General features: G+C 41.3%; 1 protein-coding gene and 1 pseudogene across 1 annotated transcript in view; one reads left to right on the top strand and one right to left on the bottom strand.

Moving 5' to 3' along the window:
- The window catches only part of Asah2 (N-acylsphingosine amidohydrolase 2), a 118,495-nt gene that overhangs the window by 67,665 nt on the left and 24,254 nt on the right, over positions 1-26,576 (bottom strand). The window contains exons 3-7 of the mRNA NM_018830.1: positions 8,977-9,092; positions 8,242-8,363; positions 5,487-5,615; positions 2,170-2,330; positions 523-672 (exon numbers count right to left, since the gene is read on the bottom strand). Of these exons, the coding sequence (NP_061300.1) occupies positions 523-672; positions 2,170-2,330; positions 5,487-5,613 (438 nt within the window). The 5' untranslated portion in view covers positions 5,614-5,615; positions 8,242-8,363; positions 8,977-9,092. The remainder of the gene's footprint in view (positions 1-522; positions 673-2,169; positions 2,331-5,486; positions 5,616-8,241; positions 8,364-8,976; positions 9,093-26,576) is intronic.
- Gm8943 (predicted gene 8943) lies at positions 20,935-22,816 on the top strand (annotated as a pseudogene).

Below are 26,576 nucleotides of genomic sequence, written 5' to 3' on the forward strand. Positions count from 1 at the left end.
CCAGCTATATCATCACTGCAGGCTCCACCCAGCACAGCAGCAAAGCGTTCAGCAAGAGAGACTGCCAGAACACAGGCCTGCACAACTGACAACTGATTGTTGCTCTTGTCGCTGTTACACCTCTCTGCTGTCTCTCTCTCAGTCCTCAATTGGTTCCTTACAGGCATTCTCAACTGCATGAGAACCCGAGGAAGTGGTCAGGGACCAGTTGGTGCTCTGAGATGTCTGACAAGAATGACTGTGAGAACACAGGAGACCACAAGTGGAGCATAGCAAGCTTTCAGAGAGCATTTGCACTCATAACGATGACGAGTCGTCAGCATGACTGAAAACATGCTTTGAAAAAGAACACTTAAGACTGCAGTCAGGAAGGGCATCCACCTATGTATCATTATTTGGCTGATTGTAAACACCTTACTTTGAAGGTAGGAGATACTCATTAGATGAGAAAGCAAGAAGAGTACAGAGTTCCTGTCAAGGGCGTCCACAGAGCCCTTTCCAGCCCCTTCTTATATCACTCACCTCCAACCTCAGTCGTTGGGAAATCATACATAGTTCCACGCTCACAAATGCCATTCGATTTGACCCATCTGGATCCGCCAAGATAAAAGCACGGCTGAACAGCCTGGTGAGGAGACCCCGTGCATTCTGGCCATTTTTGCCATAGCCCATCTAAAAGAGAGAAAGACACTGAACTTCTTCAGGAGCCAGGCACCATCCTATCAGAAGAGACTACTCATGGACACAAATTAAAAATCAGCATTACACTGTGACTCAGTGTAATTGTGTTTGTGTGTGGTGTGTGTGTGTGTGTGTGAGAGAGAGAGAGAGATAGAGAAAGAGAGAGAGAGAGAGAGAGAGAGAGAGAGAGAGAGAGAGAGAGAGATTGATTTGTGTTTCCAAAAATGTAAAGAAACCAAAATCATGATAAAGCCTTTGGTATTTGTACAGAGAAAGAAAAAAGGAAAAGTACTGATCAGACTGGCAATCTTTTTCAGCGAGGAGAGAGCAGGTGGTTGCATCCTCAGGAGACTTCCTAAATCTATAATTGGATGATTTTCATCTAAGGTTTTATAAGGAAGGTACCCTGTCTCCTTCCTCCACCGTCACTCAGCTTTTTACTAGATCATCATTCTCTAGCCAAGCCAAGGAAGAGCATGCACTCCTCTTCCACAGCGGTTCTCTCACCATATCCAAAACAAAGAAAGAAACAAACGAACATCACTAATAAAACTACACCCAGGTCCAGGTCTTCCTATGGCCACCTGTTCTTTTTGTCTTCCCACTCTTGATTGTTCATTTAGGGTTCACAGTTAGGCTTACTCTTCAGAACAAACAGCTGGATATATATATATATATATATATATATATATATATATATATATATATATATATATATATATATATAAAGAGTATTTGCTAGAAAGGAACAAATTCCAGCTGACAACTTCTTGCTCTAATTCCCTAGGCAAGCAGTGTAGTAAGTGGAAATTTACACCATTGGCATGGTGGCTGTCAATAGGCTGCCTCTGACTCATGGAAGTCCATGATGCTGTCCACACTAGAGTTACAGACTTAACTATCTTTGCCTGTACTGGCATCATGGTACATGCCTTTAATGCCAACACTTGGGAGGGAGGCAACGACAGGCAGATCTATATGAGCTCAAGGCCAGCCTTTTCTACATTGTAAGTTCCAGGCCAGCCATGGTTTATATCACAGAACATTGTTTTTAAAAGTATATTAAAAAAATAAAAACAAATAAGCAAAAAAAAACTATACTTGTCTGCATTTTACAAATAGGAGATTTACAGTATCAAATCTTCAGAGATTTTTCTGGCTTTTCGCCACAAATCTATAAAATAGGGAAGGTCAGAATATATGGATCCACCACAAAATTGTTTGTAATTAAATTTTTAAAATGAGTTGTCCTTATAGGATAAGATTCTTAGTACTGAGCAGCAACAATGTTAACAAGAAAAAAAAGAAGAGAAGAGAAAAGAAAGAAAGAAAAGAAAAGAAAAGAAAAGAAAAGAAAAGAAAAGAAAAGAAAAGAAAAGAAAAGAAAAGAAGAGAAACAATGATTATATAATAATCAGGAAAAAAGGATACCAAATGAAAGAATTACTTGTTTTGTGTCGTCTTTAAGGAGCCAAGCGGTTTACCTACCAAATTGATATCTGACACTTGTCCTGTGCAATCTGCTCTCCCAACGCCAATGTAGTAGCCACTGAAGTTCCGAAATGAAGGGAAGTTTGGAGTCTGTGTAATTGGAGGGGGCTGGGTTGTCGTGGAGCCCAGAGTGGTTGAAAACCAGTGATTTCCTGAATCTAAAAACAAAACAGGATATTTGAAAGGCAACACTTTATCCCACTTACTCCCTGATATCCCATTTAAAGACCTAGTTTCAAGTTCCTAAGGAAAACTTTTCATATTGTCTCTCATTTTTTTTTTTACTTCTGTTTAATTTGGATTGGTTCATTTCTTTCTTTTCTATTTCTTTAATCCAGTCTTCATCCCCCTCCCAGTTTGCCCCCTATTATTTCTTAAGACAGAGTCTCATTATGTAGCTCAAGCAGCCTTGGAACTCAAAGGTCTCCCTGCCTTTGTCTTCTATATGTTGGGGTCATAGGTGCATCCCACCTCTCCCAGTGTTATGCACTGGACTGTATATAAACTAGAAAGTAAGAAGTGGGAGCCAGTTTGAAATCATAAATCAAAGCACAGTCTTGCTCTTGGACTAGTGATATTTTAGAGCAAGCGAGGTCTTTGCAAAATTATCTTTCAACTTCGACTTCTCACCAAGCCTTTCTTTGATGCCTCATCCACCTCCCCTCCCCTCCTTTCAAACCATGTACAAGGTACCACTCAGCTCCCAGGTTCAGCCCCTGACTTGGACTTCTTGTCCCATTGTCTCCAGACTTCCCATTGTTCTGTCCAGGGAACACTGTCCACCACTCCTTTCAGACCTAGTCCATCTCCATCACTTCTACACGGAGCCCAGGTCCTCATGGAAGATACCATCCAGCTGTGACTTCCCCACTCTGGTCCTCAGCATGCTCAGGCCTTTTATTACTGCAGCTTCAATCCTTGTATACTTGTGACATGGTTCTACCTCAATTTGATTATTCTAATATGTATGTGCTTTTATATACATACCAACTCTGTATCTCTATATACATATTTAGTTTGGTGTGGTAACTTTGTGAATACACAGTAAAGAGTTGGAGCAGTGCTACAATATAGCTTTAACTTTCCTTACAGCTGGACATTTTGCATATACATTTGCTTCCTTTCTGTTTTGCTACCATTAGACAGTAGCCAGTGCCGCAGGCCTTGTAAGTACTTAAAGAAGGGGATTGATGTCTGATCTTTTCTGAGATCCCAGAACTTTGGAACTGAAATTTTAGAGGTCAATAACTCCAACTGTAACCAGACTGGCAGCAATGGAGATATTATTAAGAGTTGCTTAATAAAGAAGATATCATTAAGTTCCCCACCCCATGGCTATTAGCTACTAAAACAATGGGCCCTAAGACATTGGAATTTCCCCCAGAAATTCTAAGCTCTAAAGAGGAAATGGGTGGGAACAGGTGCCAGCTAGGGCTGGGGTGAGAGTTTATCTCCTAGAGGAGATTTCCCGTAGTTCTGACCACTGGTCAAAGTACCTTACAGGAAAGACCAGAACTGAGACCAGGATGGTAAACAAAAAGGACCCCATTTTGACCAGGCAGGATGTGTGACCAAGCACATAGCACTTGCCCTCTATTTAAAACTAAACCTCATGTCAAGTGGACTTGGGGTAGGGGTTGGGGGGAATCACTGACCCCTTTGTGCCTCTGCACACTGTGGCTGTATTGAATATAAATCATTTTGTTTTTCACTATGACTTTGCCCCATTAAGGATGAATAGCTGAACATAGCTTGATAGTGTGTCTCAGGTCCAGGGTTGGACCCTCACAATTCTTCTAATATAATCTCCTCATGTTTATAAATAAGAACTCTGAAACCTGAACTTGAAGAAGTGATTTAACTAAGACTTAACAAAGAACATGTGATGAATCTGGTGCCCAGACAACCTCAAATCAGAACCGGACATTCCTGCAGCTGCATCTCAGGGGGAGTTGGACCCATAGATATCTCTTGCACTACACCAGATATAACAGGGAGGAAAGCATACTTCTGCTTTTTCTACATTGCTGCTAACATCATGGTACATGTGCCAAATGTGATACAAACTAAGACCAAGCCTCATAGAGCATGCAAACTCTTTGCAATCCTGGGATTACAATGTGTAAAATGGTATCAACACTAGAACATTATAAAAATTTTATGAAGGTTAGATGAGAAAATAACATAGGATTCTTATTAAATTGTACAACCCCCAGTACATTCCCCCCCCCCAAATGCAATAGTACTGCTATGAGAATATAGTGTGGCTCCTGATAATCTCCTGGGTCTCCATTTTATTCTCTAATTTTAGGTGTCATGCTGAATGGGCAACGTTAAGTCCTAAGGATGATTTCACTTCTAGTAGTCCATGAGTCTGCTTTGTCCACCACTGCAACAGAAAACCCTTGCCTCTTTGTATTTACAAAGAATTCAGAGTATCAAGATGTGGCAAGGAACACACTGCAAAAATTAAGAGGCTACAAATGGGGAAAGTTCCATCTCCTTTGCTACTACTTTACCTGAGGCTAGTTCTTGCTCCCTCTCCCTCTCCCACCCCCTCTCCCACTCTCCCTCCCCCTCTCCCCTCCCCCTCCCCTCCCCCTCCCCTTCCCCTCTCCCTCTCCCTTGTTCCCTCTTTAATTTGATCAAAAAACGTCTTCTCTGTTCAGCTAAAAGCCATGTATCTTTGCTCTGAAACAAAGGCTCCATCCATGGCCCAATGATAAGAGTAGCTAGAAATGCTCCCTAAACCACATTCAGAAACGAAACTTGCCTCCAGCATCAGAATAAGGAAATTAATATCTAAATGCCACAATTTCTATGTCCTCTCAGAAACTTTGGTAAATTAATATTAGATATGATATCATAATAAGGTGTACCTTGTTTACAGAAACTGACTGACCCTTGTCAGGACTGGGTCTGAGACCCGGCATTACTGTTTTAGGGTGATTTGTTTGGCTAGTTTGGTTTGGTTTCTACCTTGCCCCCAGTATCAACAGGCAGATAAAGAAAGGCTTAGTGTTGAAAGGTGAACTTTCTAGACCTAAAAGAACCTTGAACTATGAGTGCATCAACAGAAAAACTAAGAAGATATATGTAACTGTCTGTTATCTGGCTATTTGTGGGCAAAGGTAGCTGTGATAAAAGCTTCTATCATTGCAGAAAACGCAAATAGTGAAGTGGAAGACAGCCATCTCAGGCTGCCCACAGGCAGCTAAAGCAAAAAGACACCATTGCTCATCTTGGTGCAGTCCAACAATCTAGAACCATCCTATGGTGCAGGAGTGACATTCAGAAGAGCCCAAGACACTTACCTTTGTGGTTTTCAATGGTCCCACTGGTAACAAACAAGAGGGTGAGAAGGGCCACTGTGATGACTGTCATTATTACCAGAAGGAAAATGAGGAATGCCTCCAAGGTGGAGAAGGTTCGCTTTGCCATTTCTTCTAAGACAAAGATGGAAGAAGAAACACAGGAGGAAAAAAAAAATTACTGATTAACAGGCATGCACTTCAAGCTGCCCAACACTCACTAAGCAACCCCGGCTCTTCCATTTCAGTAGCTTATACCAAGGATGGCAAGCACAAAACACACTTACCTCTGGCTCCATATCCCAAGTCCTTAGAAAATAAGACCAACAAATAAAAGTACTCTTTTTGAAAAGCCTAGATATGGTTTCCAAATCTGTCTCAGCACAATGATCCTCTTGGCAATCATTCCTAATGTTATGACACCAGCACCCGAAGAAAAATCCATTGGCATTCCTTGGCTACACCATACTGCTTCTGTTGTGGCAGTGGTACTGTTTATGGGTCTATACACAGGTCTGGGCTGAGAGTGCTTCCATAGGGTGACTGATGCACAACACACTGCTTGTACATTGCAGCGGGCTAGCTGGCTCAGAGTTGTACTCTTTGCTTATGGACTAAGTAGAATTATCTTGTCCAGGGGCTGGAAAGATGGCTTGGTGGTAAAGGGTATTTATTGACTGTTCTTTCAGTAGACCCAAGATCATCAGCATCAAAGTGGAATCTCACTACCATCTGTAACTCCAGTCCCAGGGGATCTAGTTCCCATTCGACACTAAGCATGTAAGTGGTGCACTGGCATACATGCATGCAAAACACTCATAAACATAAAATAAAATAACAAACTATTTATTTATGGAGATAGGGTCTCTTTATGTAGACCAGGCTAGCCTTAAACTTACAGAGATCTACTTATCTCTGCCTCCTAAGTGCTAGGATTAGAGAAGTTTACCACCATGCCCAACTAGATGTATTAAAATGATGATGATGATGATGATGATAACATTTTAATTTTTTTTCTTGTCCAAATGGAGGTGAAACCCACTGCATTGCTTACAAACTCTGTTGGCACCTTCACTGACTGCCTGGTATGGAAGAGGTACTAATTGGTAGCTCAAGCCAGCAATTAGTGAAAATCTTTCTTTTAGTGATCAGAAAAATGTCACATGGCTTACAAACCCTATGTTCCAAAAAAGTGCTTCCTTATCATTTTCTTTAAATTGTTTTAGACTTTATCACAATTCAATGTGACTTCTGGAGTTAAAAATGCAATACAACAGTGGTTTTCAGCCTGTGGGTGGCGACTCCTTTGGGGGTCGAAGAAATGCCCCTTTCACATGGGTCACCTAAGACCCTCGGAAAACACGGATATTTATATTACATTTCATAACAGTAACAAATTACAGTTATGAAGTATCAATAAAAATAACTTTATGGTTGGAGGGTCACTACAACATGAGGGAGTGTATTAAAGGATTAGAACCTATATTAAATTAATTAGAATCTGTTTTAAAGGTTGAGACCCACTGCTTAATAAAATATAAGGAGAAAAATTATAAACTGGTGTTTCAAAACTAAATTCTGAAGCCTAACTATAGAGTTGAAATCTCTTACCTTCTCCTTACAGGGAACTCATTGGAAATTTTTAGGTATTCAGCCTTAGGTATGCAGTGATCATTTTAGTATCAATGTTACAGAATTCAATAAAATGCTATGCTATGCTATCTGTATTACTTCTTTGGTCCCCTGAGATGTAATTAAGTGCTCAAATGACAGTCTTTATCATTACATTTCAAAACAGCAAAACTGGACACCTCTCCAGGGTTCAATATTAGATGATTATTATAAACCCAAGTGGGATTTTTTTGGAGTATTTTTTCATTTAAAATTTGGGGGCTTGATTTATTTATTTTACATGAGAAAGTCTTTTGCTCTCATGTTTGTACATGTAACACATGTATGCCTGGTTCTCAAGGAATTCAGAGGTCAAATTCTCCAGAATGGGAATTAAAAATGGCTGTGAGCCACCATGCAGGTGCTAGAAACTAAAGCAAGAAGAACAAGAACTCTTCACAGCTGAGTTGTCTCCAGTCTATTTTTTTTAACCTGTGCTTTAGAAAATGCACGCAGGCATACAGAATCGAAATCCCAGGGCTTGGCCTCAAAGTAAGTCATTTCAGGCTAAGACGCTGTTCACCAACGAGTTTCAAACTGGCTAGAGACATTCTGTCAGGCCCAGACAAGGGTTTGTTTTTATTTAACCCAGACAACAAAATTAACAGTATCATCATCTGATTCTCTGCTAATGTAGAATTTACACTTATAAAATCTGAAAGTTGACATTTACTCAAATAGTGTGCCCAAAATATGGCAGCAACACCCATATCCCTTGGGTGTTTCAGAAACTATCTAGCTTCTAACCTCTGCCCATGGTCCTAATCTATCTAAATCATTTCCTGGTTTCTGTAAGCATTGGATTTTGCAATCTTTGGACTAGAGGTAAAAACATCAATAATGGCAGAAACTTCTGAGTTGGATAGGCCTGAGAAGGGACAAAAGATGGGGACATGTTTTCTTCTTGTTGGGCTGCTCTCCTCTTCCTTATGGTGATCAACATCACCCTCAACACCAATGGTAGGGCCAACTTCAGATCTAGGGAAAGGCTAATTATGTCTTAGTCCCAGTTCCCTTCACCAGTCTCAAGAATGAGAAAACACATTTAAAACATTCCTCTGAGCCTCTGATACTGAAGGACACTTACCTGTCACTAGCTGTTGTTTCCTGTAGTGGACTTTAAGCCCATTCTACTTAATACCAGCTTAGAGCTTTTATTCCTAGGTGCTTCTTCTGAGCCAAGATGAGGAACAACTGGGCATCTCAACCCTAGATCATCAGAATGAAGACTGTATATATAAATGCAATCACAGATTGTTTATGAAACACAGAGGTTGAGTGTGTGTGTGTGTGTGTGTGTGTGTGTGCGTGTGTGCGTTGCTTTTACACAACCAACCCTCTATACAAACCAATAACTCACTTGATCTAATCTCTTACTTGGATTTCAATGGTCTACCTCATATGCTTCCCCACTCTATCTGCTGAAATTGCTTGCTCTGATACATTACCATTCTTTTAAAACCACTTGATCTGACCTTACAGTCCTTTTCAGGAAATCAGACTTTTGATTAGCACTGTTATAACCTCAAATTCTCAGAATGCAAACATTTTTCACTGCAACTTAAATGACTCTAGATTTCATAATGGCTCACTCAGTCAGTCAGACACCAGCAAGCTCAGCTATTTGGCACATCTTTGCAACACAAAGATTTGCATTTCAAGGAGACAACGATGAAACACAAAAACAACTTAACACAAACAGGCTTCCAAAACTATGAAAGAGGTGAAACTCCCAGATTGTACCCAGGTCTTAGATGATAAGATGAGCTATGGTTCTTTTCCCATCTCTTTTCATTAAAAATAAACATAAAGTTATTCTTACCTGACTCTGTTAATCAAAACAAGTGTTCACCTCCTGGGAGAGCAAATAACCATGCAGAATCTTGTGCCTTGTGCCTTGCAGGTTGCTCAGGCTGATTTCTCAATGTGTTTCCAAATCTACTGAAGAGAGATTCCATAGTCAAGTCCAGGAGCATTAACGCTCTCATTAGCATACCTGCAGCCACAGCAGAAGGATATGACTAAAGTACATTGATTAAAGAAAGCTTACATGCATTCTCCTGAGCCTGCAGAAGGCCTGTTAGACTAAAGGTCATTTCAATCTTAATGCAACTCTTCCAGTATGACAAGTTCTGTGGCAGACCTGCAACCCAGATTATTAAAGAATATTCATCTGGTATATTTACTCATCCTGTGATCTGGAATATAATGAATGCTGTTGGACATGGGTGTGAGTTATAGGAACCACCGAGTAAGACATATTCCTATTTCAGAGTAGAGCAGTGATTTTTAGTAAAATGTAAACAGTCCAAATTAAACAAGAATGTGATTCATAAATAATATAACATTTAAAATTATATTGGAGGCAAGGCACAGTCATGTTCATCAAGCTTTAGAGACCAGTCTGAGCTATGTTGCAAGAGACTGCCATAAAATAGTGGCCATGATGACAGTATTATAGAACAAATATGTTGAACAGCTTCAATGACACTAAAAACATCACAGTCTCGTCTCAAGTTTTCAACAGCACATGATACAAACCAAACAGACACAAGGATGCACAGCAAAAACAGTCAGAAGTCATTATCTGGTGATTAAGGATGGGGTTTTTGTTTTGTTTTGTTTACTTTCTTCCTTCTTTTCTTTCTTTCCTTTTTCTCATCTCTTTGTGGTTTCTATGACAGCTCTTCTATCCCTTTTGTAAGGACAAAAAGACATTTTTCCTCTTCTTGGAGACTGTGTTCTCTGCAAGTGTGAAACAGAAAGAGGCTCGCCCTCCTGACTTTTCTCCTGGTAAATTCAAGGACCAGGAATCAGCATAAAGGCCACCAAATCTTTTTCAGAGTTATAAAAGACAGTGGTCTATAGAGTAAATGCCCTTAGGCAGATCATTAAGTGATATAGCTTAATGCTGTTCTGCTACTGCAGAGGGAAACAACTTAAGTCATGGTAGCAAACAAGATGTGTGTGTGTGTGTGTGTGTGTTTCGTTAAAAATCTTAAAGGTAATAGATCTAGCTAATCCAAGCAGCAGAAAGAGAGGGAGGGGAGATGTGTATTCTAGGAGGGGCATCTCTGCAGCTATGGGAGTAGGGGCTACAGAACATCTGGCAGAACATTACCAATGAGATGTGTGCTTTCCTGTTACTTTAGGGTGCTGTGTTCTTTCCTTAGTCTTTGAGACCTGAAAGATGGCATGTAGCTGATCCAGCTTGGGTCATACTGTTAGGGGTATGTGGGGCCCCTTGATATGGAGTTCTCTGGCAGTCATCAGTGCAGGCTAAGCCTGGAAGCCAAAGAAGCCTTAGAATGCAGAGTGCTGGGAACTATCACTGTTCATACCCTAAATGGAAAGAGAAATGACCCAGCACAAAGCAAGGGGAAGATGATGTGCCCACACTAGGAACGTGTTTCTCCTAAAACACTAGCTCCTCAACCATTAGCTGATAGTTATTAGCATCACAAACTTCTTTAAGAAAAAAGATTTCTTTTTATTGGTGTGTGTGTGTGTGTGTGTGTGTGTGTACCACATATGCACAGGTGCTAGTAGAGACCAGAAGAGGATGCCATGTTCCCTGGAACTGGAATTACAGGGGCCTACCTAGTTTGCTGGGAACCAAACCTTTACACGAGCAGCAAGTGGTCTTAATAACTGAACCATCTGTCTAGGTTCCAAATTTTCTTAAAACATTACTTGTGTCTATCACTTCTGGGCCTTGAAAGGCATGGTCCTGAGTTCATGTACTCTGTATTAACAGTCATAGCTTTTTATTCTTTATTCCTTACGATAATTAAAAATTGGATTAATTTAAGAAAGCACGTGTCTCAGGTGGCATCCATATTGTCCTTTGCATCTCTTCTTTCTCAAGAAAACAAATATTCTTGGAAAGACAGTTGTTCTCTGGGATCAGGAACAGGAATCACACGAACCCAGATCCATAATATTTTATTAAATAAGAATTCAAGAAAGTCATCAAGATTATTAGCAGTGTGTCAAAAGAACTAAAAAAAAAATCTTTGATCTATTAATCAAAGATTGATAATTAGATAATTCGTTTTCAAAGTAACTACACAATGGGATGAAGGGAGTAATTCTGAATCTATAATCTCATAAAGGTGGTTAGCATTTTCATCTCATGATTAACATAATAATTGTACTAATCCAGTCAGGGTAGCATTTCTGTTACTTTGTTCTTATTCTCTTTGGAGCCCTCTGATCAGCCATACATAATAAATTATAATGCATAGCTTTCCCTCACTGTGCTATAGATAGAGAAATTTATCAGTTCTATCAACCCCCATTTTTGAAAAGACCCTAAGGAACCAATTGTCCTTTCTAATAGCTGATAGCAAAAATTGAAAGGGGTTTGGGTTCAGAAATTAAGATCTACTCAGTTGATTTTTTTTTCTGGTCAAATAGACCCTGGAGAAGTCAAATAATTGGTGAAAGCTTTTCTAGTGGTCTAAGGAATGAAGAGAGCATGAAAAGGGCTCGGGTGGATGGGTGGATGGGTGGATGGGTGGATGGGTGGATGGGTGGATGGGTGGATGGGTGGATGGGTGGATGGATGGATGGGTGGGATGGGACAGAGGAGGCACAAGCTTTGTTATTTGATCTGCTGCCAGATGGCAGGATGAAATAGAGGGCTTCACTCAATTCCCATTTCAGTCGCAGATGCTGGACCCCCATCTGCCTAGCCTGCCAAAATGCTTTAAGACCTGCTTGTCAGGGTACTGACATTAGACTTAGAATCAGGATGGAGCTATTGGACACACAGGGCCTGAGGCATGCCTCCCACTGCTTTGTCTCCTGCTACCACAGATCTGCTGGCAGCTTCCTGGCTGCTCCCTCACTCCACGGCTCTGGCCCTAAACTCTAAAGCTGGGTTCTGTAACTCAACCTCAGCTCTCTGTCTTTAGCCTCTGCAGTGATTCCAGAAGTTATCTCAGCCCTGAGACATTCTTTACTTTCTAGGCTCCCTGGAGGTGTCTCTGCCATAATTGACTAAAATCCTGTCTAAGCTCAGCCTCATAAAAAGGCACTGGACCTTCCACACTTTGGAAAATGTCAACATTCTAAGCAGTAAATTCTGTACATATTAAACAGTCTCTGAGAACATTTGGTGCAAGTTGCTTGTGCATGTGTGTTCAGTGTAGGTATGTCTGTGTGTTGGGAGATATGGGTGTGGGTGTATGTGTGGGGGGGGTGTATGTGTGTGTGAGTGTGTGAGTGCGTGGGTGTGGATGTATGTGTATGTGTGTGCGTGTATGAGAGAGTCTGTGTGTGTATGTGTGTGAGTGTGTAAGGGGTATGTGTGTGTGTGTGTGTGTGTGTGTGTGTGTACAAGTGGAGGCACAGATCAACCTTGTATGTTACCCATTTTGTGGTTTTGAGACATGGCCTCTTACTGGGTTGGGGCTTGAGGCTTACTGATCAGACTAACTTGGCTGCCTAGCAAGCCCCAGGGAACTGCCTGTCTTAAGTCTCCCTAACAGTGGGATTACAAGTACATAATAATACCGTGCCTCAATGTTTAAGTAGGTGTTGGAATTTCAATTAGGTCCTTATGCTTATGGAGTATGCATTTTACCAACTGAGCCACCTTACCCCAATACTCTAGGATGATCTTTAAAATAAAAAGTTATGAGCAGTTTGACATAATGAATTTTCATAAAAGGAATTAGTTTTAAATACACAGAGCAGATGGACTGACATCGTGGTACATTGCCAACTTGAAGATCTTGCACAGGAATGGAGGGGGGGATTGCTTTGAGCCTCAAAACACTGAAAGCTAACTGTCCATTAACCTCTTCTCTTATCTCAGTTTAGCCTTGATCTGGAAGAGAAATTCTGTCTGCTGCAATCGGGAATTTGGATGTCCCCTTTAAGGCTATACGCTATACTCATATTAGAGTGAGTCTGGGGCCAAAGCTAGCAACATTCTACCATGTAATCTTGCAAAGACCTAGTAGTGACCACCACAGTGCCAGGGAGCAGAAGGCATAGAACATTGAAGAACACATTACTCATCACCCTAGAAAATTCACCAAGTCCATGTACCCCTCCAAAGATACCAGTAGTTGTTAAGCAATCTTTAAGAATGAAAAAAAAAAAAAATACCAGTGTTGTTAGAGAGTTTTTCTCCCCCAACTGACTTCAGCCCTGCCCTGGAAGCAAAGGAAAAACAAGTGGGGCGATTGAGGGCATGGGAGAGGCTGGGACTTGAACCTGAAGGTTACTATTGGCTTCTTTCGTCACTCTGAGATTTAGTTCTCCTTTTTAGAAAACAACCTAACAAGAAAATATCTTGTTAAAACATCATGGAGATAATACATTAAAAAAAAAGATCTTTGCTATTTTCATAACCAGATGTCAGTTGTTACATTATATAAATGTATAAGAGGGATAGATTTTGTATATTCAAACCCCTATAGCATAGTTTTCTCTTAGTCGACGTCTCATGCCAAGTTCCAAAGATCTCCCTCTCAGGCTTTGATAAGCTGCCCAGTGAGAAGAGATAAAATTGGAATTGTAAAACCACGCCATTTCTGCACTTGTGATTAGCACTGGGGATCTGTATGACCTTTTCCAGAGTGCTTGGAAATTACTATCTGGTGACTTATCCCTTTCCAAAACAACAGATAAAAACTTATTTCATTTTGTCAGTGACAAATGTGTTGTGTTTGCCATACAAGATTATAAAGGCAGATTGGAAGAAAACAGGCAACAGCTGCATTTGTCATCATTTCAGAGACAGGGTAACAATATCTTTTCATATAACTCTTGGCCACCGCATAAATCTCAGAAACTTGGTGTCTCCTGCTTAGACTGTGAGCTTATGGGAACAGCACCAAGTTATCTTTTGATAAAGCTAGAGATAGGGAGAGTCGGAGGAAAAAAAAAAAAAAAAAAAGGCCAGACTTCAGCAACACTTTTTCTAAGAGGCACGACAAATAAAGGAGAGACTGGATGGAGGTTGGTGGAAGGTGTGTTGTCTTCCAAGTGCTGAGCAGAAGAAGGTCCGAGGATGAGATTCACCTGCTGAGAATCACTCACTTCCCTGCTTAGAGCACAACCATCCACATCCATGCAGAGAGTCCCCCCATTAGATTCACCAAGAAGCAAAAGGAAATGGAAGCCTCATAGCGTCTGTGTTTGCTACTTTTGTGATACTGCGACTACCCAACAAGCTTAAGAGATTTAATTTGGCTCCAGTATGAGTATCTTATGGAGGAAGTCATGGTGGGAGGTGCAATTGAAATCGAAGCGGGGTGGGGGTGGGGGCGGGGCGGGGGGGGGATGCCAGCACTCATTGGCCAGTTCCTTTGTCTCCTTTGTTCAGTCTGGACTCCAGTCCATGACATGATGCTGCCTAGTCAGGGTCGGTCTTCCCTCCTGAGTTAATCTTCTTTAGAAAGTTTCTTGCAGACATGCCCAAAGATATCCTCACTAATGCTCTAAGAATTTCATCATCTAATCATGGTAGCAATCACAATTAGTCATCCCAGTTCCTATTCAGGAGCCAGCTACCATTTCTTATATCCTCTCTGGCTTTGACTGTTCCTTTACATTCCAAGGAGAGCTGCTGTAAGATCCTTGAACCATGGAGGAAAGTTTTCTTACTTATATGTATCTCCTAGAAAGAACTTGCCTTGGAAGGACTTATCATTGCAAATCTGTTATGGATTTGGGTAGTGACAAGGGCAAAATAACATCTAAATTTACCAAGTCCCTTGAAAGTAGAGTCTATCTGACACTTGTCTGTCGCTAAACTCTGAAGGATGCCATGCAGGAAGCTACCTGGGGATGGCCCTCCATCTTGCTCAACTGTGATGGGTGCACTCTGGTGAGGCACAGCCCCAGAGATGTTGCCCCAGGAGAACTTCTTGCTACTGGTGTACTTTCTCATGTTTCTCATTGCCATACTCCTCATTTATTTAGCTCAGTGTGAATGGACTCTGGGAGACCCTCACTGTCTGGTGTGATTACTTCCTGCGTGATAGCTCATCATATTGGACAAATTCCCTGCAGATCATCATGAAGAGAGAGAAAGAGGGTGAAGGAGAGAGAGGGAGAGGGAGAGAGAATGAGAAAGCGAGAGAGCAAGAGAGAGAGAGATGAATGAATTAATGGTTTATATGAATTAATAACTTTATAGAATTCCTGATTTGAGTGAAATCATTTTAGGAAGAAAATTTAAGGAGATGCTTTTAGTTGTTTTGCCTGAAAGATGTAATAAAATTAGAATCAAGAATAGAAGGTGCCCCCTCCTCATAGAATAGTAAGTAAAGGCTGCATAATAAGGCATACAGTGAGCTTTCTTTCATAAATTACACTAAGAGGAGAAATAGGCTTGAGGCAGATTTGTAATCAAGGAACAACATTCATCTAGGTCAGGTGCAAGGCTGAAACCACAGATAAGCACTAGCATAAAGCAGGGCCGTGTGAAACTGGTTCTTTCAACTTATAATGAGCTTATAGAACGAAACACTGATTTCAACTTACTTTCGACATCCTTCTGGAACTCCTCTTTTGTATAATATTTTATCTATGAGATTTTTGTTCTTACGTAGAGAACTTTTTGTCTAAAAAGCTATAAAAAGCTAAAAGCAAAACTAAACGTTGGTATAGCCCTTTTCTGTTTCACCCAGTGTGCATTTATCTGTGTGTATGTGTCTGAATCTCTCTCTCTCTCTCTCTCTCTCTCTCTCTCTCTCTCTCTCTCTCTCTCTTCCTCTCTCTTCCTCTCTCTCTCTCTCTCTCTCTCTCTCTCTCTCTCTCTCTTTCTCTCTCTCTCTCTGGCTCATGAAGAGTTAATGAAATCTGAGCCTCTTGCCTGGAGGCCCCTGAATCAAAGAAAAGAGAGCCCAGGTAACTGTGCTCCTCTGTATAATCCCCTGCTGTCATCAGCAGGAGTTAACTGCCATAAGCCATCAGCTTTGGCCCCAGAATAGCAACAGAGAGTTAAATTGCCAAAAGTCACCAGCTTTTGGCCCCAATAGCCAACACCATACATACCCTTCTACTTCCCTTAGTTACCTGGATGTCAGAGCGGCCCCGCAAAGCTCCTTTGGTAACCAGAAAGTGAGGTGAACCTTGAATCTGGAGTAGTTGAGAGTTTAGATTGTATCTCTTGCCGAATTTGGATTCCCTAAAAGTTTAGGAGCCATAAATCAATCAGTCTATGAGTGAAATTCAGAGCAGGAAACCCAGACAGGATTCAAGAGCCTGAGGAAGTCAAAGGCAGGATCCATCTCAGGTGTCAGGTGTTGGAGCCAAAGTGGGGCCAGGGAAGGACCAAGCTAAGACTTATGAAGCACAAACCTGAGGCATTGAGGTTCACTCCCAAGGCTCCACCACACAACGCACATAACTCTGTCTTGTGGGTTAGTAGATTAGAGATTTGCATGGGTTGGGCTGACTTATCTAACCGGAATGAGACAGACAATAATTAAAACAATAATTGCCCATTGAGACCTTATATGTAGACTCTTACAAAACTAATATAAGAAGGGCTACCTTTTTAAAAATCACCATAAAATAAACTTAATCAACTCCTAATACATGCTGGGCAGTGTCCCAAAAATGTTATACAAATTACCTCATTTAGTGGTCCCAATAACTCTAGGATAGTATTATCCCTTTCCTTAATATATATTTAAATTAGAAACCAACCAAACAAGCAGACAAACAAAACAAAACAAAACAAAACCTATCACAGAGAAAATAAACAACTTAATAGCCAAACTAGATTCTGAGGACAAAGTTATCTGGTTTTGGTCCTCCTGCTAGCTCTCAATTTCACTATGCAACATGAATATGTGCCTTTTGCTATTAATAGATATGAGAATCCCAAAGTAATAATGAGCCAATTCAAACAATGTAATCTAACACCCAAAGCTACTATAAGAAAAAAATCAAGATTGGGAAAGAGGCTAGAGAGCACTGGGTGCTCCTCCAGAGAACCAAACTACAGTTCTCAGCACCCCAATGGGAACTCACAACTGTCCGTAACTCCAGTTGCAGGGGATCCAACATCCTCACACAGACACACATGCAGGCAAAACACCAATGTACATAAGAAATAAAAATAAATAAAATTTAAAATGTAAAAGAAGAAATCAAGCATTTAGACTCTGGGGCTCTAAGAATGGAATCTAAGGACATCTCAACTTAGCCAAGAGGCAAAATAGAAGTTACGACAAGTCTGCTTGCCTGTGCAAACTTGCTGAACTCGTTTATATCTGGTTCTCCACTTCTTCATGAGCAGATAGCAAAGTTATGCTTTCCCCTCTGGTAGTTACAAGCCAATGGGTGTCAGTGGCATGAGTCACTTCTAGAGTCAATGACACTGAGGCATTTGAGGGGAGGGGAGCTCCACCTGCTCTCTCTTTCTACACCACTTTAAACTTAATTGCCATACACAGTAGATGCCAGGTCTTGAATGGAAGGAACAAACTTCAAAGACTCACCAGACTAGGTATACACTTTTCACAGTACAAAATAAACATTTATATGTTAAGCCCTAAGGTTTAGTGGCATGCATCTGCTACTAAAGTAAACCCGCTTGTCTATCCAAATGCAAAGACACTGCCAGTTGATGATGACAATTCTTCTGCTTAGCTCAATTACACCTTTGTAAACATCATCCCATTCACCAAACACCTCGAATCTAATGGTTATTCCTTCATTCCAAAGGCTATCAAAATGTCAAATTTCAGGAAATCGCAACTTGAAGACATAGCTAAGAATAGGAAGATAAAAGACCTTTAGCTCACAGAAATCCACTAGGAAAAAAAAAGTTATGATTTCATGTAAGAAAGGCTCTGGGACTTACTCAGACCATGTGACTTTTCATTCACTTATGTCTAGCCATGTATTTTTACAATCATAGACAATTATATAATTTTCTAGTCATAAATAATTTTATGATCATAATATAATTTTATAATCACAGACAATTACTTCAATTAATATTTCGAGAAGTAGGTCTCAATGGCAAAAAAGACAACTGAAAGAGACTCAGAATGACTCACCCTGGAACTACTATCAGTGGTTGGAGTGACAAATCAGGGTTTGCTTTGCTTTGGTTTGTTTCTGTTTTTCAAGATAGGAGTTCTCTGTGCCGCCCTGGAACCCACTCTGTAGACCATGCTGACCTCAAACATAAAGATCTTCCTGCCTCTGTCTCCTGAGTGCTGGGATTAAAGGTGCATACTAATTCATGTCATTTTTAACAACCTCTAAGATACACATATTGTATCCATACATTCCTCCAAGATACATTCCCCCACCCTGACCTTCATCCCCCACTTTTTGACTTTAAAACAAAGAAGTAGGCATTTTAAAACTAATTAAAATACAAAAAGGAAGACAGAGGCAGAGATGGCTACACCAAACACATTTCAAGATGCTCAAAAATGTTTGTTAGGGAGAGATTTGGATAATTTCTTTCTTCTCTCTCTTTCTTTCTTTTTCATACATTTCATCATATTAAATTTTTCTTATAATTATTACATTCTACTTTTGTGATACAAAAGTAACCTTGTCAGGGATGAAGTCATGTATTTCTCAAGGACTCTGATGAAATGGACTCCACTTCCTCATAAGATAAGGCCACCTTCTAATGCATCTCATCCTAGTGCATTCACAACCAATTTAGCACTGATAAGATCAGTTCCTGATTCTCTCCTCAGAATCCTTAAGAGTGGACCCATCTCAGATTACATCATGATTAAGCTCCTTAGTCAGGGGTTAAGTGTGTGGGGCTTTGGGAAGTACACTGAGTCAGAGCTAATGAATCAAAGTTCTACATGCCCAATTCACTTCGATAATCAAAGAACAGGTTTAGCTATCTGTCATGCCAGGGTGAGCTAAACCTTAGATGCACTACAGTGATAAAAAAAAAATTCTTCAGAATTGGATAAATATGCTGGTATTTACATAGGGGATTTAATAAATCCATTTTCCAGGAGCTGTTACCAAGTTGCCAAGCCTGTTGATTTTGCAAATGAGTACGATGAGCTGAAGATATGACCTGAAACCAGAATATTTTCCATCCCTATGCATCAGTTGAAAGGTTGATCAATACAAATTTCTAGATACTGATTCAGCATCAACTATAGTAGGTCAGAGCAGATGCCCCAGTAAACAATGGGCAGGTTGACATTCCTGCTAAGTGTCAACCAGCCAGGCTGAGCTTCTCTTTAGAAACCCAGGATTTGCAGTGGTAGAGGGTAGGCTTCAAGAAAGACTCAATCATTGAGATATAAGCTTTATAAAAAGAAGAGATAATGAACCCCCATCCCCAACATTTCAAACCATACAATCTCATCTCAGGATGCTAAAGAGTTATTTCAATTCTTCATAAGGGAGACAGCAGCAGTTTTACAAAGAGTGTTGAGAACACCATTAAAGGAGAAAATAACAGAAAAGTGGCATAATGTTCCTGACTAGTCTGCCAGCACTCATGGGTAAGGATGCCTTCAGCCATGTACAGTTTCTGCCATCACAAAACTAACTTAACTTGATTTTAAGAATCTTGCTTCAGTTTAGTCAGATAAAGAGCTGAATTATCATAGAAAATCCTTAGAATGGAGAAAGAAAACAAGGGATGGGGCAGGGACCATTAGTGATGCTTAGGAAAGCCAGAGCTGCCTATGTAAACTCGATTACTGGAGGCAGAAGTAGATAGCAGGCATGTTTATCAGGCGCTCTTCTGAGTTGCTTAATAGGTGAGGGAGGTCCAGGACAACCAGGGCTACACAGAGAAACCCTGCCTTCAGAAACAAACAAAACAAGGACCCTGCCCTCATACCTCTCACAGGTTGGCTGGGATACGGTTCAGTGGCAAAGTCTATGTCTAGCATGGGTTAGGCGAGGTTTCATCCTAAAACTGTTTAAAATAACCATTGAGTTCTTTTTTAAATAATAATAATAAATGAAAAGAATTAAATCTAGTGTGAAACAGAGATGATACGCAGCTAACTCTAATCCTGAACTATCAGTACTTCTGGGATATATGAGGTAAGCCTATAAAAAGAGTACCAGAAAGGGCTTTGACAAAGAGATGATATCTAAATTGAAACCCAGTCTATCAATATTTGTGGCTGCTTATCAAACTGTCCCCATCATTTACTAGCTAAAAGTAATAATTTCCTGAGTTCACAGTTCTGGGCCAGCTGAGCAGCTGTCACCTGGGGCTATCAAATCCACAGAGATGCTAGGTTGGATGGGGGTTGGATGGGAACCACTCATCTTAAGAAGGAGTTCATTGGCAAGCTCAGGTTCCCATCATCTCTGGCCCCGCCAGCTGCCTCTTCCTGCCAACTTGCGCTACTTGAGTTCCATCAGAGGCTTTAAAAGGATAAGTGGCAGGGCAGTGGTGGCGCACGCCTTTAATCCCAGCACTTGGGAGGCAGACAGATTTCTGAGTTCGAGACCAGCCTGGTCTACAGACCGGGACCCAGAGGGAGCTGAAGTCATTGTGGGCCTCAAGAGAGAAAGAATTCATGAAAAGCAATGACACTTTCCAGGTTGGGGGAGCTGGAGTAAGAGGGCTTTCTGAAGTGATCTAGGAGCGGGACGTGGTCACTCTCTTGAGGTCAGTCCATCTCACCTGGGAAGGCAGGATGGAGCAGCAGTTTACATCCTGGCAGCCAGAAAACAGTGCTTCCTCAGACTGAGGCCCACTTCCTACCTTTCACCCTCTCTCAGTACCACCATAGGCTGAACCCATCAAGGGATTCGTGAAGAGGAGCTCAGAGTCCACATCATCTAATTGCCTTGAAGGGAATATGTTGTTTGCTAATGAGATTATGTCAGTTCAAAGAAGTCTGCTAAAATTGAAGACAAAGGCATTAATATAGCAATGTTGAGGAAATGGGAGGCAAGGGTGAAGCAGATTGAAAAGTGGGCATCCCACTATGAGAGGAAGCCATTGTCTTCCGTGTACAGACCAAGACTGGCCAAGGCAGAAGAACCATCCTCCATTTGGAAGCTATTTCATCGTCAGAATCATGCTTTTAATTTTGTTAATAGCTGTAAAGAGAGCGCTCACGTATTTGCTTTGGAGTGCAAAATGGGAAATGGACAACGTATTTAGCTTGGAACGTCCTATGCTCAACTTTGGTTTTACTATAAGACCCGGAAAAACCTCTTGCACTGCTATGGAGTTATTCCTGAGAATGCGGTGTGCAAGCTTTTTTTGATTTAGAATTTAACAAATTGGCCAACCCGGGAGCTGATGGGAAGAAGATGGGTGCATTGCTCATAGAGCATGTTTGTGAAGCACTTGAGGAGTTTTACAATGTTCAGTGCTCAGCCGAAGATGTTTTCAACCGGGATTCCAGCACTGAAGAGAAATTCAGCCGACACCTAATACTTCATTCAGCTCCACAATGTGGCATTCAAAGATAACAGTCACATTGGTAATTTTGTGAGAAAAAGTTTGCAACCTGCTCTTCACTTGATGGCCAAGGATGATGAAGCTAAGATCCCAGAGGCAGTGGGCCAGGAAGCCTCCTGTTTTTCTGTTACACCATTAAAACAAGAGATTTCAGAGGCCTGGGAGAAGCTGGGGTTGCCTAAGTAGTGTGATCCCGATCTTTCATTTTTAGTTGTGAAAAATCACATGGGAGAAAAATGCCTTTTTGTGGATCTAGGAGTGTATACAAAAGAACAGAAACTTGCGACTGTATCAGTCATTCAAAATAGGAAAGTGTGTGTCTTTGGAGGTTGTTGAAGATAACAGATCTATTCCAAAACAGTCAAAGGATATTTCTGAGGAAAACCAGTATTTCCTATCTTCCCTGGTGAGCAACGTCAGATTTTCAGACACTTTGCGAATTCTCACATGCGACCCATCTCAGATGAAACGAAAGCGGGCTGAGTGTTTTAACAGTACTGGCACTTCAGAGGAGTCCATTGAAGGCTTCCAGGGCTCCCCATACCCTGAGGTTGACCAATTTGTTCTTTCTTTGGTGAACAAACATGACATTAAAGGAGGAATTCGGCATTGGAAGTACTTGTTCCCAGAAGAATTGCTGGTTTCTGATATATGCACATATCGCTGGTGTGAAGACATTGGAAGAGGATATTATTGCAAGAGTAATAATATCATGACTCTGGTTGATCTGAAGAATGAAATTTGATGTCAGAAACGCCACGACCCGGTTCCCCATTACCCACTGAAGTAAGTCTGCTATTTCTTCTGGAAGATGAAGACTTCACTTCTGGAGAAACAGATGAAACCAGCAATTCACTGACCAAGGATTCTCAAGACCCACCATCCTGCAACTTGTCAGCAGTGGGCTTTCTGCCACTGCCTGGGATGATGACGATGATGCCTTTTTCTTAGAAGCTACAGAAGATGCTGACTTTGCTGACGCTGCAGATAAGAGCCTTCTTGGTTCAATGGATGATATTCCTGAGGGACTAACTATAGAAGCTTTACAGAATAGCTGACTGTGGATAGAACATACACAACCAGGCTACAATTTGCCTGAAGCCTGAGATGTGATTACATAAATCTTAAATTAGTGCTGGAACTATAGCCCAACATTAGAATACTTACCTAAGATGTACAAGGCCCTGCATTTAACGTCATACAAAAAAATCAAATTATTAACTTATTGTTAAACCTGTGTATAGCAACTGTTCTATCACTTGGTTTACCTAAGGCAGATTTATTGAAGGCTACCTTTGACATATTTCAGAAGACACTCCTAATTAACCAGAATCATTCTATGCTTGCATTTGCACTGACATCATTAAAGTTTATTGTAGTAAATAAATAAATAAATAAATAAATAAATAGAAGGAGTTCATCAGATAGATCTGGGTTTCTTGGGGTTTTTGTTTTGTTTTGGGTTTGTTGTTGTTGTTTGTTCATTTGTTTTGTTTTGTTTTTCAATAGTTTGGCAGATGTTTGCACTGATGGTATCTGGGCAAGCTTCAAAGAATGGGTAGAAACTGCAAGCCTTTTCAATGTCGAGGCTTAGAATTGGTCCAGAGTAACTTTCCCTGCAGCCTGTTGGCCAAAGCCAGTTTTAGAGCCAGTTCAGACTCAACAATGTTCTCCACCTCCAGATGGGAGTGACATTGCAGAAAGCATAGTTTCTGGGTGAGGCCAAGAACTGTAGCCATTTTAGTAACACTCTTTAACTAATAGAGGATGTGGCGTGTGAAAAGCCCTGATCGTAATCAAGAGAGAGAGAAAATGGAGTTCTAGGGAATACAAATTGTGTACTGTGCCAGCAGCAAGAAAGTCAAAAGGGTTTCAAGGGAGGACACAAAAGTCTGATCAGAGGACAGACATGAGAGACCCACTGTGTATTCAGCCCAGGGAGACTTAAAGAGCTCCCTGCAGAAAAACAACCATGCAGTAGATATTACGCTTGTATAAACATAATATTAGGCTAGAGAAATGACTCAGCCCATAAAAGCTACGCTCACAACCAAAACACAGTATTATCTAGGCTCATATCTAGTTTGAAAGCTCTCAGGGAAAGCATCATGAAAGAAGTAGAATTTGAACTGGACTTTGAAGAACAAAAATGACTTTGCCAAGAAGACATACAAAGGTAAGCATCAGGCAATATGCAGAAAGCAAAACACAACAAAATCTGTATTGGTATGATTTGTCTAAGCTGAGAACTACAGTCCTCAATCTCTTCCAAGATGTAAAAGACTGTATGTTCCTATCTAATACTGTCACATGAATACCCTGGGTGACCTCCAGAGTTAAGACAGGATGCAGAATTAGATATGGGTGCCAGCTTTGGGATTATATTTCCACCCACTCTTCACCCACTGACCTTTTGTGATACTGCATCTAAGACTCGTTGATGCCATTCCAGCTAGGGAAACGGGTAGGCTTACTATAAATCTCTACCCCCTACTCCTCCTCTACTCCAAATCCATTCCCCAACTCCCATCCCCAGTCGTGCACAGACCACCGGATGTAGCCTCCCCTCCACACTGCCCCCATCTTTCCCAGATGTTCTACCATAGTAGGCCCTGAGTATTTTGATATAGCTGAAACACAAGACATTCACACAGATTTTCTTCTCCAAACTTCCCACAACTCATTGCTTTATCCCAGCACCCAACTCCTACATGCACCACTCTGGCTGTGGACGCAAGTAACCTAACTTCAGATCTTCACCACATCTTCATCTCTTCTCCATTTCTGAAGCAGACTACAGAGCTATCTGCTGTGGCCTCTCCTCCTCTCTGCCCCAATCTCCAATGGATTGTGCAGTTTTGTTTTACCAACCTTCCAATCTACTCATCCTGTTATCCCAGCCCCCAACCCCAGCAAGCATTCCCTGAGAACCCACCAGGCAAGCCTACCAGAGAAGCTAGTACGACATCCCAGTGAAGCTAAAAATCAAGCTTCAAATCTAACTCTTCTACTCCATATCCAATCCCCCAATTTCATCTCCAACTCTATAGCTGACTACCTGTTGGGATTCTTCTTTCACTCTGACCCCATTGACAGAGGACTAAGCAGATCCTGGTGGAACACCCAGCTTTCCTTCTTCCTGTGGATCTCCTCAGCCCTACCCTATCCTATCCCCAAAGTGCCAGCTCCCAATATCTAGAAAAACATTTTATCCAGAACCCCCCAGTAGCCACACCTAGTAGGATCTCAGAAGAACTCCCTGCCAGGCAACATACAGCCCCTACACCTTCCTAGGAACCAGAGAGGACAACTGAAACCAAGGAACAAAAGGCATGCCCAACAAAGACAAGAGCAGATATAGGCATCTAGAATTGCAATCATCCCCAATACAGATACCTAAAAATCAGCATAAAATACAATCAATAATAGCCAGGATGATATGTTTCTTCTAGACCCCAGTAACTCTACCACAGCAGGCCCCGAGTATTGCAACATAGCTGAAGTACAAGACAAAGACTATAAAAATAGCCTTTATGGATATGATAGAGATCCTTGAAGAGAAAATTCATAAATTCCTCAATGAAAACACAAACCAATAGCAGAAGGAAATGAAGAAAACAGTTCAAGACCTGAAAGTGAAAATAGATTCAATAAGGAAAACACACAGTGAGGTAAAAATGGAAATGAGAAACTTGGGAACCCCAACAGGAAACTCAGCAGCAAGCTTCATCAGCATCTTATCTTGTAGTCACAAGAGATGGAAGAAGTCACAAGAAGCTCAGGCATTGAAGTCATAATAGAAGAAATAGAGACCTTAGTCAAAGAAAATGTTGGCTGTAAGAAACTCCTGGCACAAAACATCCAGGAAATCTGAGACACTAAGACCAAATCTGTTGGACAGTAAAACCATGCCAGGAAGTGTGGTAAGGTAGACCCTGAGACTCCATGGGCACACATCTGAGGCTTAGGTGACTCCCAGCTCCCTGCCAGACTCCTGGCCTGGGACATACGCCATGCTTCTCACATAAAAGAAATGAGTTCTATGGCCATGTAGCCCCAAAACAGAGTTCTCCATGCTAATGAGGTACCTAGAGGCCCAGAGGGCTTAGCCAATAAGCTTCCCTTCCCAGACATTCCTCCCTCAAAAGGTCTTTAAATCTCAGGTCTACCCTGAGAAGTGGGTATAAGTTATACATCCATTTTCCACCATGAACAATCAATAAACTGTTTAGAACTGTGGATTATCTCTTTCATCAAGATATGCTGTGGGAAGCCATGGAGAAGACATTCAACTACAGAGCCATGGCTTAATTCTCCCACAAAAGGCCCCTCTGTACTCCTTGCCAGAGCCACCACAAAGCCTACCTCTGCCAAGCTGAGAACAATTACCACTGGGGAAAGCCAGAGCTCCTCTCCCCACCCTCTGTCACATCCTCCTCCTTGGCCCTGGGCTAGACGCTGTCCCCATCCTGTGGACCCTCAATTCTGTTCTACGCTCCCAGTGATACCTGGATGTCCAAGAATCTGATAACCCCACAGCCCCGGCCTCATCACAGGCCGAGGGAACCCCGAACCAGCTCCTGCTTTCACACATCTCAGACAGTGTTCTGACTCCCCAAGAGGCTGTGCCCTGTGGAGGAGCTGATAGGAACCCACACGAATCTAAGAGTAATAGGAATAAAGGAAGAAGAAGAAATTCAGCTCAAAGTCACTAAAAATATTCTCAATTAAATCATAGAAGAAAATGCCCCTAATCTAAAGAAGGGGATGCCTATCAAGGTACAAGAAACATACAGAACATCAAATAGATTGAACCATAACGGAAATTCCCCTCAGGATAAAATAAGCAAAACACAAAATATACTGAGCAAAGAAAGACTATTAAAAACTGCAAGAGAGAGGGGCCACTTGGAATAGGAGTCTTCCAATTTCCATCTCTGCCTGTAGCAGATCCATTACTATGGGGCTCCATACCCAAATAGCAATGGGAGGGAGGGAGCATCCTAGGAGTTTAG

Source organism: Mus musculus, chromosome 19, assembly GCF_000001635.26.
Source record: "Mus musculus strain C57BL/6J chromosome 19, GRCm38.p6 C57BL/6J".
Lineage (NCBI taxonomy): Eukaryota > Metazoa > Chordata > Mammalia > Rodentia > Muridae > Mus > Mus musculus.